This window comes from Spodoptera frugiperda, chromosome 15, assembly GCF_023101765.2.
Source record: "Spodoptera frugiperda isolate SF20-4 chromosome 15, AGI-APGP_CSIRO_Sfru_2.0, whole genome shotgun sequence".
NCBI classification, from domain to species: Eukaryota; Metazoa; Arthropoda; class Insecta; order Lepidoptera; family Noctuidae; genus Spodoptera; species Spodoptera frugiperda.
Genome location: NC_064226.1, coordinates 9,493,251 through 9,508,559, shown reverse-complemented (window position 1 = coordinate 9,508,559; position 15,309 = coordinate 9,493,251). Strand labels below are relative to the sequence as shown.

At 34.9% G+C, this 15,309-nt stretch overlaps 1 protein-coding gene and 1 non-coding gene across 2 annotated transcripts in view; both read left to right on the top strand.

Annotated features, from left to right (window-relative positions):
* LOC118269784 (neuronal acetylcholine receptor subunit alpha-10) overlaps positions 1 to 15,309 on the top strand; it is a 101,501-nt gene that overhangs the window by 55,991 nt on the left and 30,201 nt on the right. Inside the window, exon 4 of the mRNA XM_035585097.2 lies at positions 1,754 to 1,937. Within this exon, the coding sequence (XP_035440990.1) occupies positions 1,754 to 1,937 (184 nt within the window). The remainder of the gene's footprint in view (positions 1 to 1,753; positions 1,938 to 15,309) is intronic.
* LOC118279979 (5.8S ribosomal RNA) lies at positions 13,959 to 14,110 on the top strand. Its single transcript, XR_004784047.2, has one exon. It is a non-coding gene; the product is annotated as a 5.8S ribosomal RNA (ribosomal RNA).

The window sequence follows — 15,309 nt, the reverse complement described above, 5'->3', positions numbered from 1 at the left end:
GAAGTTTATCCATACGAAATACCTAGAAATAAGTTAGTTGCTAACTTATGAGTAAATCGTAACTTAGTAATAAAAACTGTCTGGCTGTAGCGTCGGCCTTGCCTCAGGTATTGAGCGTGATAATGTCTATGTATGATGAAAGACGAAACATATTTAGGTTTCTATTCTTAAGTTTAGGTGAAGAAGGTTTTACCTCTAAATAGGTCGGAGTTTTTAGACATAAACAGATACATGACATGAAACATTGATTTCCTCTTACAACTTATAAAATTAGTAGGTATCTATTGTTAAATAATGTAATGTATCACTTGGTATCCAGAAAAGATCTAGAAGTGATGATAAACGAGGTATTTTTGCAGCAGGAAAAATCGCGAACTTTTCGGATCTGCTGACCTGCAGAACCTCTGTCAGACCCAATACAATAAAATGCCATTAATCACTTATCTGCTTTAGAAAAAGGGTCGTGACGTCCTTGACGGATCAACCTGATTGGTTACCGATTGCACAAATCCTTTTGTTTTACCCTCGGAAGTCAGGAAAAGCCGCTTGAGATTTTTACAGGGTAACCCTATATTTAGCATTATAATGGCGGTTTGGTAGGGTTGGTTGCTCGGCTGTCATCCTGAGCTAAATTTAACAAGGACTCTCGACTCAATTGGTATTAAACGCAATTATTTTACTATTATTGTCGCTTTAGATGTTTTACAACCTGTGTAAAATCTTCTGTATTACAGTACACCATTAGTATTTGGTCCTTACTTGGTCCTTTGATCCATTTAAATTCTTATTTCATAAATATGTATACAGAAGGAGGCAAATGTTTCGAATTAGGACTCAATTGTCATGCTACACAACATGAGTACTCCATTAGTGAAATGATCTGGGTATCTACTGGTCACTGGGAATGCTCATAAATGAATAGGAAACTAGATCTGAGAGATCTGTCCAATTAATGAAGCAAGTACAAATTGCTTTGTTAGCACAATGATTGCAAAAGCGATTTCCAAGCAGAAATTGAGGACATTTTGTCTTTTAATTCTACTGATTTAAATATTGTTTAAAATATGAAACTTTAAGATGTAACAATGTGGACAGGGTTTGTAGACTTGTTCATGTATTCAGGGTCATGTAAACATAGCTCACCTTGACATTTACTTTTTACCTATTTTTAGCACTTCTATGCTTCAGTTTCAGGCAACCGCTTTAACCCTTTTGAGAATACTTAAGAACATTTAGGAAAATAGTTTAGGCTTTTCTACTGAGTGTCTTAAGGCTTAATAAAATTACTCTTAGATCTCTAATCCTGGGGTTTAGCCTTAAGGCCTTAATTTTCACTCTTAGCCCTTGTTGACCGTGACCGTGAAGTTGGTGATTAAGGTGAAACCTCTTTCGTCGTATTTTGGAGACCAAATGAGAGGCTTATGTTTGTCAGAGCATTTGCGAAGTAAATCCTGAGAAACAATTATCATTGACCCTTTAGATGTGTTGAAGAGAACAAAGACCTAAAGGATTTTCGGTCAATACTTTATGTAGGCGCCCTGGTAGTTTATTAATGACCCTGATCTATGTAATTTATTCAAAATGCTTTTCATAATAAGAGAGACAATTGCCGTTTATATCCTAGTACTTATAGCAGTATTAACTAAAATGCTTAAAGTATTATAAGTAAAATTATTGTTGACTTAATTTAGTTTCCTCGTCGTTTAGTGTCTATTTAAAAATTCCATATAAATATAATTATTTTTTTTCCCAGTGCGGACCCAAACTACCGGTCAGCGGTGATCAACACCAACGTGATAGTGAAACACACGGGAGAAGTCACGTGGCTGAGCCATGGGATCTACGTCTCTGTGTGTGACATCAACGTCGAGCAGTTCCCCTTCGATGTCCAGCTGTGTACCATGAAGTGGGCGTCTTGGACTTACGATGGGTTTCAGGTAAGAAAATGATTTAGATTTTTCTTTAAAGATAATATATTCAATTTAAGATACAGGCTTACAATTTACAATAAGTACTATACAGAAAAATGGACGTGTTTGTGGTCCTTCGGTACGGATTTCCAATTTATCCATGTTTTTGTATAAATTACAAAAACATTGTACGACATATTTATTTTTATCTTTTTTATTTTGTAAATGGTAACGTTTATATCGGTTAAACATTATGAAATAAACCAGACTACATTTAATTAAGCTTTTCAATCATCACAATAACAATTACTTTCATACTGATTTAATAAATAAACAGTAATAATTCAATGATTGATTCTATGACATAGTACCTATAACTAAGTGCATGGTTATCACAATAATATTTGACTGACAATTGTCACACAAATGTTGGTACTGATAAATTTACCGTGAAAAATTACTAATTCAAATAAAACAATTTATTTTTTCGATTGTTCTAGTCTAACAGATAATGGGTAAACAATAAAATATTTAATATCTTGAAATAAGAAGGAATAGCTTTCGTTTTCCTCTAATTCTAGCACAAAGGCTTTCGCAGACGTAAAGGAGGCCATTACAAAACAGTTGTCTAGATAAGGTTTAGTTCTGTTAAGTACCAGTAATCGTTGATTGATCGCCACTCTAACGCCGGTTTAATGTTGAAGACTTTGTTGAAACTCGATTATGTAAACTAGGGCTGTTTGTCAGATAAAACAAACGTACTCATTGACTGATTTTACGTTACTTTGTTTTTGTAGAGCTTCCTTAAAGTTTGTTATGAGAGAATAGTAGCTTAAGCCCGCGACTTCTCTTGTGTAAAAAACTGTCAGCTTTTATATCATTATTCAGTAGGATACTTAGGTATGTAGATAACTTTTGTTTACAAAATTATAAATAATACTACATAAGGTGAACCTAAGGATGTATCTACCGTACTAAAATGTCTCTGACATTTTAATGATAACTTAAACTATACCTTAGTAACGATTTTGTTCCGGAAATAATTGCTAATGACTCGGGTAAGTAACCATTAAATGACTCTAATGATGACTACATGTGTGGCAGTCTGACATTCTCTATCAGCCAACCTTAAGTAAGGGTTAAGTAAAAAATTACATAAAAATAACCAAACTTATTTTCATATTTATATTTGATTTATTTACTTATCAAGCTCTCTGAACTTTATTAATAAAGTTACTTGATCGGCTTAAAACTAATAATTGACGGAAAATGACCTTAATTGTCAGAATCTCTAAACAAATGGACCAAAAATTGCTTTCTTGGTACAATAACAACAAAACTTATGAAAGAGCTTAGGTACTTGTAGACCGTAACTAATAAACAAATTGTAAATAAAACAACCCTTATTCATGAACTAGTAAGAATCTGAAAATAAGACAATAATCAGTCTTTATATAAATAATGTAATAAATTGTTAAGCGTGAAAAATATCTTGAACATAAATTTTCAAGAGATTTTCTGTTCAGCTTGACTGATATAAACAGGAAAAAATTTTTAGGTGTAGGAAAATTAAGTAAATTATTCTCATATATTCTTTCAAGCTCATCTTTCAATCTCATAAATTATTCTCATTCATCATCATCATATCACGTATTTTTTTTGTTACGTCCAGTACAAAAATTTAACGTTATGACCGATGTAAGGTATTTAATACAAAACATTTTTTATGGTTGTATGTACGTTTTAAGATATAAAACATATTACTTTTTTATCAAGAAATGAAAATTTTGCCTAAAAATAAATCTGTATACAGTAATGTTATAATAATATTTTACTGACAAGTAATTTTTTCACCAATTAAGTACGGTATCTATGTCATCAGTATCATATCCATTTGAAAAGGGTGTACACCCAAATAGTAACTATTTGCAAATATCAAGTTAGCGTCGGAATCAATATTCTTTCCGATCTTTACAAATAATACTACAACTAACTCAGCTAAGCTGTCAAAAATAACATTATCAAATAATTCTCCATCATAGGAGAAATACTTTTCTAAGAACTCGATACTATATCGAAATATCATATAGCAAAAGGTCTAGTACATGTCTGGAAATGATACAATTATGGTAGTGACACCTGATGCGCGAAGCCTAGCAATACGGAACTAATTCGATAATCCAATGTCGGAGCTATTCCGTTTAGGAAGGAGTTGTCAATTTAATTGACTCGTTTAGGAGCTACGTGGATAAAATATTCTTCAAATTGATTTATTGGTGTCGATACAAATATCTTAGGAAACTACTGATATTTCTTCTGAGAATTCAATATTTAAGGGCAATCTTACTAGAGTAGGTAATTGTGCACATCGATCAATAATATGGCTAACATGAATACTAGCACAAGGCCCTGTCTTGCACATGCTGAACTGGTCCTATTTCACCGCAAACTGGGAACAATACGTTTGGAATTTTTTTTATGAATATTTTCTTTACTCCTTTTTCGCTACCAAGGACCAAAGGACCGATTTAGTGAAAATGTATTTCTAATACTTTCCTTCTTAGTTTTTCACTCTGTACTTTACTGAACATTCCAGTTTAAACTTTGCATAAAGTATTACCGTTCAACGTTCTACCCGAGATTACTCTAACCAGAGTTACCTTTATTAACCGAGCAGTTAGTCCAAGATTAACTTGCAGGCGACAATTTAATTTCACCGGTGTATAAATATTTCCAGACTTGCATAATCTTTGGATAAACTCGTTTAAACAGTTCCCCGACACTTCTAACGAGTTTTCAAAGATTGTATTTCATAAATAATATTACGCTTTTATTCCTCGGCCCGGTAGCAGTGTAAAACTATGTTTCCTAACTTATGTTCAAAGTCTTTGAAAGTTCAGCTGATGAGATGGAGGTAAAGGATAAAGTAAATTGCTGCAAAATGTTTGTATGGAATGTTTGTTTTTTTACATTATATGGATTGGTCATAGAAATCTGTTGAGAATAATTAAAATAAAAAGTAGTACTGAATTTAATATAGTGCCTAGAATTGGTAATAAGACTGATATTACAAAAATGCACAGTAAAATCTGGTGCATTTATAATACGTACATTAAGCTGACATTATGTTCGGAGACAATTAAGACTGGCAGCAAAATGTGCCTTCTGTCAACTTGCAATAACAGTAAATCCTACAGTTGGCGCGGAAATTAAAAATATTTCAATCTGCGCAAAAAAAATAAAGATTCACAAAACAAATGTTTTAACGAACAGTAAACATTTTTTTTACTTATTTTCCCCACCAGGAACATGTTTCGAATGAACAATGAGCCACTAACAAAAGAAGTAATGAGCTTTTTCGATGGTAACATTGTAATAAGGAATCAACGGGGCTATAAACAAATAACTACCTATTTTTTAAACCAGACAAAAGGAAAAAAGATGCACATTTAGTAAGTATTTGAGAAATTTCTGCAGTACTAAAATTACTTGCCTGTGGCAGTACCAACAATGAATGTAAACAACAGGTTTATTTGCAAGAAGTGCATTAAAACAATGTTCGGTTATTTAAGTTCTGTTTCAGTTTTGTATTCCGCTAAAAGGTTTCTTTCATAAAGTATTGTACGAATGAATCGGGCAAAGAATTGGAATGGACTTGCTGTAATTTTTTAAGATATTTTCTGGTCGTATAATCTTATCGTTCTTTTACTTAAATCTAGTAGTGGAGTGCCTGGAGCATTCAAAACCGTAAAACCTCGGATTAGAGTTACAGTGAATGAATTAATATGATCGATGTGGGATATTGTTTTTTAAACTATAAATTGCAATGTTTACCCAAAATTTTTTTGTGCACTCCATTTTTTCATTGTTTAAACAAATTATTATAAAAAATTAATGTTTGACCATATATTTTCACTTTAAACGGTATTTTTTTTATTTATATGTTAAATATTACCTGAGTAGACATATAGGAACATTTTTCAAAGATACCTGTGTATAAAAATAGCAGTATCTCGAACAGGTAGAAAAACGTGGAGGGGAGAGCGGAGCGACAGCTGCTATGTACAATGGAACTTCTTGGCCAGTTTAATTATAAATGAAACGCACTCTATTGTGTACATTGAAAAAAATACGGTAATTAATTATGAGTAATGAAAAGAAAAAAAAATATTTGTACAAAATCTGTCTATTTAAATATATTACACGGTTGTCTACATCAAATTTTTTCTTCTACTTCATCTATCTGTATAATAGGTGAAGTATTGGAACAACTATTTCCGCTGCACTGTAAACATGATACACTGCGGTATAAACTACACTCGCGAGCAACCAAATCGACTCAACCTACATGTGCGCATTCGAAGATGTTTTCTTAAAAATATACTGAATTGTTTTTAAAAACCGATATACCATTAGAAAGCTTACAACTTCAGCTTTATATAGGTACCATTATTATAAAAATTGTATCAGTACTTTTTAAAATATTTAACTTAATTCAGCGGATTAGAGTATTTGCTCACTACGACTCCAACAAGTTATAACACAAACTACCCCTATAAAACCTCCACATTAAGGTTAACTTTATCTGTGGCTTATCGAAAGTTGATCGTACACATCTCCGCAAAAACGCTTCATTTTATTTCCAAAAATTTTGGATACGACACCAGAAGAAGCCGCTCAAGTCGTTGCTCTACTGGAACAAGGACTAAGTCAGCGAAGAGTTGCTGCTCATCTGAGTTTGAGCCAATCTGCAGTATCAAGAGGGTACAGGTAGTATCAAGATACTAGTGCCTTCAATCGAAGACCAAGAATAAGCCGCCATCGGTCCACCTCGGAGAGAGACGACCGTTTTATTATTTCAACTTCACTACCAAATCGTCACTTAACCGGTGTCGATGTTCAACAGGAACTCAGAAGAGTTCGAAGAGTGGCTGTCAGCGAGTGGACAGTACAGAGATGGTTGAAGGAAGCCAATCTCACCCCTAAACGGCCTGCCATAGGCCCGAAATTGACGACCCGCCATCGGCAAGCGCGCATTCAATTTGCCCGAGAACTCTCCGAGGTGGACCGGTGGCGGCTTATTCTTGGTCTTCGATTGAAGGCACTAGTATCTTGATACTACCTGAACCCTCTTGATACTGCAGATTGGCTCAAACTCAGATGAGCAGCAACTCTTCGCTGACTTAGTCCTTGTTCCAGTAGAGCAACGACTTGAGCGGCTTCTTCTGGTGTCGTATCCAAAATTTTTGGAATAGTGGAGTGCCTGGAGCATTCAAAACCGTAAAACCTCGGATTAGAGTTACAGTGAATGAATTAATATGATCGATGTGGGATATTGTTTTTTAAACTATAAATTGCAATGTTTACCCAAAATTTTTTTGTGCACTCCATTTTTTCATTGTTTAAACAAATTATTATAAAAAATTAATGTTTGACCATATATTTTCACTTTAAACGGTATTTTTTTTATTTATATGTTAAATATTACCTGAGTAGACATATAGGAACATTTTTCAAAGATACCTGTGTATAAAAATAGCAGTATCTCGAACAGGTAGAAAAACGTGGAGGGGGAGCGGAGCGACAGCTGCTATGTACAATGGAACTTCTTGGCCAGTTTAATTATAAATGAAACGCACTCTATTGTGTACATTGAAAAAAATACGGTAATTAATTATGAGTAATGAAAAGAAAAAAAAATATTTGTACAAAATCTGTCTATTTAAATATATTACACGGTTGTCTACATCAAATTTTTTCTTCTACTTCATCTATCTGTATAATAGGTGAAGTATTGGAACAACTATTTCCGCTGCACTGTAAACATGATACACTGCGGTATAAACTACACTCGCGAGCAACCAAATCGACTCAACCTACATGTGCGCATTCGAAGATGTTTTCTTAAAAATATACTGAATTGTTTTTAAAAACCGATATACCATTAGAAAGCTTACAACTTCAGCTTTATATAGGTACCATTATTATAAAAATTGTATCAGTACTTTTTAAAATATTTAACTTAATTCAGCGGATTAGAGTATTTGCTCACTACGACTCCAACAAGTTATAACACAAACTACCCCTATAAAACCTCCACATTAAGGTTAACTTTATCTGTGGCTTATCGAAAGTTGATCGTACACATCTCCGCAAAAACGCTTCATTTTATTTCCAAAAATTTTGGATACGACACCAGAAGAAGCCGCTCAAGTCGTTGCTCTACTGGAACAAGGACTAAGTCAGCGAAGAGTTGCTGCTCATCTGAGTTTGAGCCAATCTGCAGTATCAAGAGGGTACAGGTAGTATCAAGATACTAGTGCCTTCAATCGAAGACCAAGAATAAGCCGCCATCGGTCCACCTCGGAGAGAGACGACCGTTTTATTATTTCAACTTCACTACCAAATCGTCACTTAACCGGTGTCGATGTTCAACAGGAACTCAGAAGAGTTCGAAGAGTGGCTGTCAGCGAGTGGACAGTACAGAGATGGTTGAAGGAAGCCAATCTCACCCCTAAACGGCCTGCCATAGGCCCGAAATTGACGACCCGCCATCGGCAAGCGCGCATTCAATTTGCCCGAGAACTCTCCGAGGTGGACCGGTGGCGGCTTATTCTTGGTCTTCGATTGAAGGCACTAGTATCTTGATACTACCTGAACCCTCTTGATACTGCAGATTGGCTCAAACTCAGATGAGCAGCAACTCTTCGCTGACTTAGTCCTTGTTCCAGTAGAGCAACGACTTGAGCGGCTTCTTCTGGTGTCGTATCCAAAATTTTTGGAAATAAAATGAAGCGTTTTTGCGGAGATGTGTACGATCAACTTTCGATAAGCCTCAGATAAAGTTAACCTTAATGTGGAGGTTTTATAGGAGTAGTTTGTGTTATAACTTGTTGGAGTCGTAGTGAGCAAATACTCTAATCCGCTGAATTAAGTTAAATATTTTGAAAAGTACTGATACAATTTTTATAATAATGGTACCAATATAAAGCTGAAGTTGTAAGCTGTCTAATGGTATATCGGTTTTTAAAAACAATTCAGTATATTTTTAAGAAAACATCTTCGAATGCGCACATGTAGGTTGAGTAGATTTGGTTGCTCGCGAGTGTAGTTTATACCGCAGTGTATCATGTTTACAGTGCAGCGGAAATAGATGTTCCAATACTTCACGTATTATACAGATAGATGAAGTAGAAGAAAAAATTTGATGTAGACAACAATGTAATATATTTAAATAAACAGATTTTGTACAAATATTTTTTTTTTCTTTTCATTACTCATAATTAATTACCGTATTTTTTTCAATGTACACAATAGAGTGCGTTTCATTTATAATTAAACTGGCCAAGAAGTCCCATTGTACATAGCAGCTGTCGCTCCGCTCTCCCCTCCACGTTTTTCTACCTGTTCGAGATACTGCTATTTTTATACACAGGTATCTTTGAAAAATGTTCCTATATGTCTACTCAGGTAATATTTAACATATAAATAAAAAAAATTACTGTTTAAAGTGAAAATATATGGTCAAACATTAATTTTTTATAATAATTTGTTTAAACAATAAAAAAATGGAGTGCACAATAAATTTTTGGGTAAACATTGCAATTTATAGTTTAAAAAACAATATCCCACATCGATCATATTAATTCATTCACTGTAACTCTAATCCGAGGTGAAAACCCCCAGGCGCTCCACTATAGGTGAATAATGATTTCTCTCTTGAGTACAATTTGCGAGATGCTAAGTATTGCCAAAAAAGTATATCATGCGAATTTTCATTTGACTTTTCCAAAAATATTCAGATGTTTGTGTAAGAAATAGAGTTCAGCTTGTGAAGTTTTTTGTTTGGTCCAAACTTAGAACTAGTAACAGTTAACACTTCGAATATTCTTCTTCTTTCTTGAAACTTTAGTAATATAATTAATCAAAATGGCTATCGATCGAGTCCTTTGTATCGTGCTAATTAGTTAAGGTACTTTAATTTGATGGATTGCTACAACCTTTAGTAGATACTGACACGCATATTCATTAAAATGTAATGAACAATACCAGGGCATTTCATAAAGTATTGTACGAATGAATCGGGCAAGGAATTAGAATGGACTTGCTGTAATTTGTTAAGACATTTTCTGGGCGTAAAATCTTATTGTTCTTTTACTTAAATCTAGGTGAATAATTATTTCTGTTATAATGGCGTCTACTATACCAGATTTAACAATGTGGGGGTTCTCTCTTGGGTGCAATTTGCGAGATTCTAGGTACTGCCAAAAAAGTATATCATGGGAATTTCCATTTAATTTTTCAATGTTTATGTAACTGGAGTAAAATTGTATACTTCTGGTCTTTTGGCATCGTTGCATCATTAAGTTGGTTAGGTTTTTGGTTGGTGGAAACTTGGAACTAGAAACAATTGATAGTACGAATGTTCTTCTTCTTTCTTTGAACTTTAGTAATATAATTAATCAAAATGCTACCGATGGAGTTCATTGTATCGTACTAATTAGTTAAGGTACTTTACCTTGATGAATTGCTACAACCCTTAGTAGATACTGACACGCATATTAAGGGTGCTTTTCCACCAAAGATGTTCTATGCTACGTTGCTGTGGATCTATTTGACTTCCACCAATCATATGGATTGGTACACATATCTTAGCACTGGTGGAAATGGACTCAGCTAAGCTATGTTTTTTATATGGAAAGATGAGTGCTATGGATGCGTGCTTTGGATGGTCTAATATCGATACATCGCATACTCGAGTTGCGCATCTTCCTCGCACAGCTACATAAGCTTTGTAGTATTATTATAGTATCAGTGGAAATGGTCACATAGTTTCACAGCTTAGCTATTACATCCTCGGAGCATAGCTACATAACACATCGCTGGCGAAAAAGCACCCTAAAACAAAATGTACAATACTTACCAGTACCGATTAAGAGAAGAAAGAATAATTAGTTTCCACAAGGAAGACTAACGAAATGAAATGTGATAATAAAAAAGCTAATTTACCAGCGTAAACAAAACAATATTAATTTCCTTAGAAATGAGAGAAGTTATTTTGTGACCCAACCGTGAGGATGACTTACCTAGTAAAACTGGCAATTTTTTACTTTTTTCATTATGTAATGTAATTAGTTACATAGTGCCTAACGTAGATAAGTGTAATATAAAACAATTTACTTTGTTGTTGTTATTTTTTAAAGCTTTAATATTTAACATCTGTTGATGTGAATAATGATGGGTTGTTAAATCTTAGAGCACAACTAAACTATCAATGTAATGATGTTTGAACACTCTCAATGCTACAAAATAATATTCAACATATTAAAACTACAGACATTATATCGATAAATTGGAAAAAGTTAATCGAAATAGAGACACGTCATGCCGTACAATCATGACGTCACAATACGTCATATGTTTTGTAGAACACCATTCACTATCAGGGTCAAGGTAAAACTATTGTACTGGTCACGTTTAGACTACATAGGAAAACAGACTTGAATTCGTACTTTTAAAGTTCAATTTCCCTTAAAAAGACTGTTGCCATGTGATTAATAGATTCTAAACGGACGCAACTAATTCTAAAATTAACTCAATTATGATGAAATAGATTAATATTTTAAAAACTAAATATTTTACTTTCGGTGTAAAAATCAGCATTTTTGTTCAATACTTGTCAGGGACATTGACCTTTCATGTTGTGGTAAATTTGATAACAATTGATAAGATAATAAATACACTCAGTTGGTCACTATACGTAGTAGTTGTAATAAACTGGTAAACAATCCTTAAACTCTAGTTCAAAATATAGAACAATTTAAAAACAAAGTTTAATGTTTTTAACTAGCTTGTACTGATTTCTCCTGCGATACCCGAATAAAAAGTAGACTGGTATCCAGACAAGATTAGCTAAGAAAAATTCTGTAAATCATTCCGTATTTATTACAATATCAGTGTCATTAAAGATAAGTTAGTTAGCAAAACAATGTAAGATACAAACTGATAATGAATTCTCTGTATCCGTATCGTTTAACAACACGATTGCACAACAATTTGCTGGTGGGCCGCCAATTCATATTGCGATCGTTGCGCAAGAGACGATGGCGCGTGATTGCGCCATAATATTAAATCGTAGTACAACGTTGTTTTTTTTTTATAGAAGGCATAAGCAGTAGTGCTCCTGATTTCTAATCTATATTATTCTAGTTATTTCATCTTATATTTTATAGTAGAAATGTCGAGATACTCTAGTCTTTTTAAATAATTTGAAAAATTAGTTACAATCATAGAAGAGTACGGGCTATATATATGTTTTGTTTATTTTTAGAATGCTATTACACAATTGTATGACTCTGCAATGGTTTGTATGTAATATTACGCTTGTTATTCCTAAAACAGGCAAGTGGAAGTGATTATTATTCAGTATTTATTTTTAACTATTTTTGACTGCCTTGCCTGTTTGTCGAGTGATCGCAAGTACCGGACAAGGTTTCGATTCCCGGGTTTAGCCTAACCCGGGAATCGAACCCGAAAATCCGAAATAAGCCCAGTAATACTTATATTACTGGGCTTATTTCGGATTTTCGAAAATTTCTCAGTAGTAGCACGGTGTCTGGAATTGTGCCCAGTAATATTATACTATATGGCAATAGGCTCACCTCCTATTACAAGGGACTTACAATACAAATGGTGAGATGTGGGTGTACATTGTACAACAGTATTTAGTGTACACTTCTGCTTACCCCTTCGCGGTTGAAAGGTGTGACGTTGTGTGTCTATTTTTAATCAGTTTTGTAGTTAGTTATTGATGTTATTGGCATATTACTATTGAACAATGTTACTTAAATAGATTTTGCTATTGAAAAACCTGATGGATTGTTAATACCGGTATCGAATATTGGGATATCATGGTTGGCATTTAATCTAGCGATGAATAGTCCAAAGAGGTACTTAGTGACATCCAATGTAGTATTAACTTACAACAGGAAAACACTCAAATTAAATAAATACGGATTCGATGTCGATGATGTATTGTGTACAGCTGATAACTTGTCGGTTTATCTTTAACTACTCAAACTAATGAAGTGTTTTACGTGGCATTACGTCTCATAATGAGCACCTCTGCCTACCCTGTCGGGGATAAAAGGCGTGACGTTGCTCTTTTTATCTAATGAAGTGTTTTAGAATTGAATGGTAGACAGAATTGAAATAGGAGTTTTCATCACAAGATGAATTTATTTACAGTTTTTCATTACAATGACATTGATAAAGAGAGAAATATTAGATCGAATTGGACGATGGTCAACTAATCCGCGTATTGATCATGGGACACGTAGTTGAGTAGATTAAAACTATTCAGTATAGTTTTAATATAGTACTAAGTACCTAGTTAACATTTTTTTTACTCATAATAGGTAAAAAACATTGTACAATTTTAAGTGTATATTTTAGGTAAAATAAATCTTTTAAGATTTAGAACAATTTCTTAAAGTCTTTGCTCAACTAAAGTTGAGTTTATATATTTTTCAGAAACTTTTAATTATTTAATTTATGGTCACAAATATTTGAAGCAATAGATATAGATATAGAGGTAATCTTAATATTCATAAAATATTTATATTTATTAGGTATATTTTTGCTATTCGTTTTATGACCACGTATGGTTTCTGGTACGAATTTTGGGTAATAGATTTTTTTTTAATTAATGTTATTTTTCTTTGCATTCAGTTCCGTCAACACCGATGCCATCGTTTTGTAGCCTCGCATATACAGCTCGGTGAAACAGTCGAACATCGTGTAGCTATACAACGATGATCTCATCGACCGACAGCGTGAAGTGGGCACGCTAGTCGATACGAAAACCGAGCCGAGCAAATAATTCACTAGGTTGACTAGTTGAAAACGACTTTTCTAATAAATAAAATTAGTGAAAATGTGTATGGGGCGCACATTTTGAACTATATAATGGGACCACTGAAAGAAACGTCAATATTACTATTTTATTTCATTTATGTACCACTTGCAAATCGCAAAAGTGTAAAACACTACCCTGACCGGTGGATCACTTGGCTCACGGGTCGATGAAGAACGCAGTCAACTGCGCGTCATAATGTGAATTGCACATTTGAACATCGACATTTCGAACGCACATTGCGGTCCGTGGATACACATCCAGGACCACTCCTGTCTGAGGGCCGGCTGTTCAGCTAATACTACCACATTGCTGTCTTACCTGTTTGTAAGCAGCTTTTGACGGTTCTAAGATGTCGACGTGTAATGCGTCTATATTTTAGTCCGTTTAAAAATGATACAAGAGTACATACAAGAAGCACACAGTCGTGGTAATGTTTCAACCAAAGTGGTATGGGAAGAACTATTACTGATACGTATCGTCGTCATATGTGACGGCGAGGACACGTTTTGGTGTTTGTTCTACTTATGTACGTGGACTCTTTGATCGGTTTCAATCATTTGAACCTGAGAGTAGCGTACCACCACGAAGATTGATTCATTGCCTCTAACGCGACTGTACTAATTGTCTAATGTATGTGTTAAGTATGGAGGCTCGTAATAATTACGTGTCTACTTTACTTGTATATCGCTGGCCTCAGATCAGGGAGGATCACCCGCCGAATTTAAGCATATTAGTAAGCGGAGGAAAAGAAACTAACCAGGATTTCCTTAGTAGCGGCGAGCGAACAGGAAAGAAGCCCAGCACTGAATCCTGTCACAATCCTGTGGCGGGAGATGTGGTGTTCGGGAGGTTCCGCTATCTCGATACGATTGCTCGTGTTCAAGTTCTTCTTGAATGAGGCTGTTAACCCATAGAGGGTGCCAGGCCCGTAGCAACAGAGGAACGTGACGAGAGGGATTCTCCTTAGAGTCGGGTTGCTTGAGAGTGCAGCCCTAAGTGGGTGGTAAACTCCATCTAAGGCTAAATATTACCGTGAGACCGATAGCGAACAAGTACCGTGAGGGAAAGTTGAAAAGAACTTTGAAGAGAGAGTTCAACAGTACGTGAAACCGATCAGGGGTAAACCTGCGAAACTCGAATGAACGAACGGAGAGATTCATCGTCTACTCGCGGCGTGCAAGTACATACCTTGATGCTGTCGGTTAATGACAATCGTTAGCACGGGTTGTATTCGTGACGTCAGCAGGCAGCGTGCACTTCTCTCTTAGTAAATACATCGCGACCCGTTTGATGTCGGTTTAAGCGCTGTTCGTGCCCTCGCGCCATTGACCATTTCAGGACAATGCACTGTGACGGTGGCGGATCGACTGTCAGACGGTAGTTGTATGAATCGCGCACGCGTTATGATGCGTCCGGCCTGACGCAAGTTGATGCCGCGCTTATGGTGACGCCTTCGTGCGCACATACGTGTGGCACATCTGT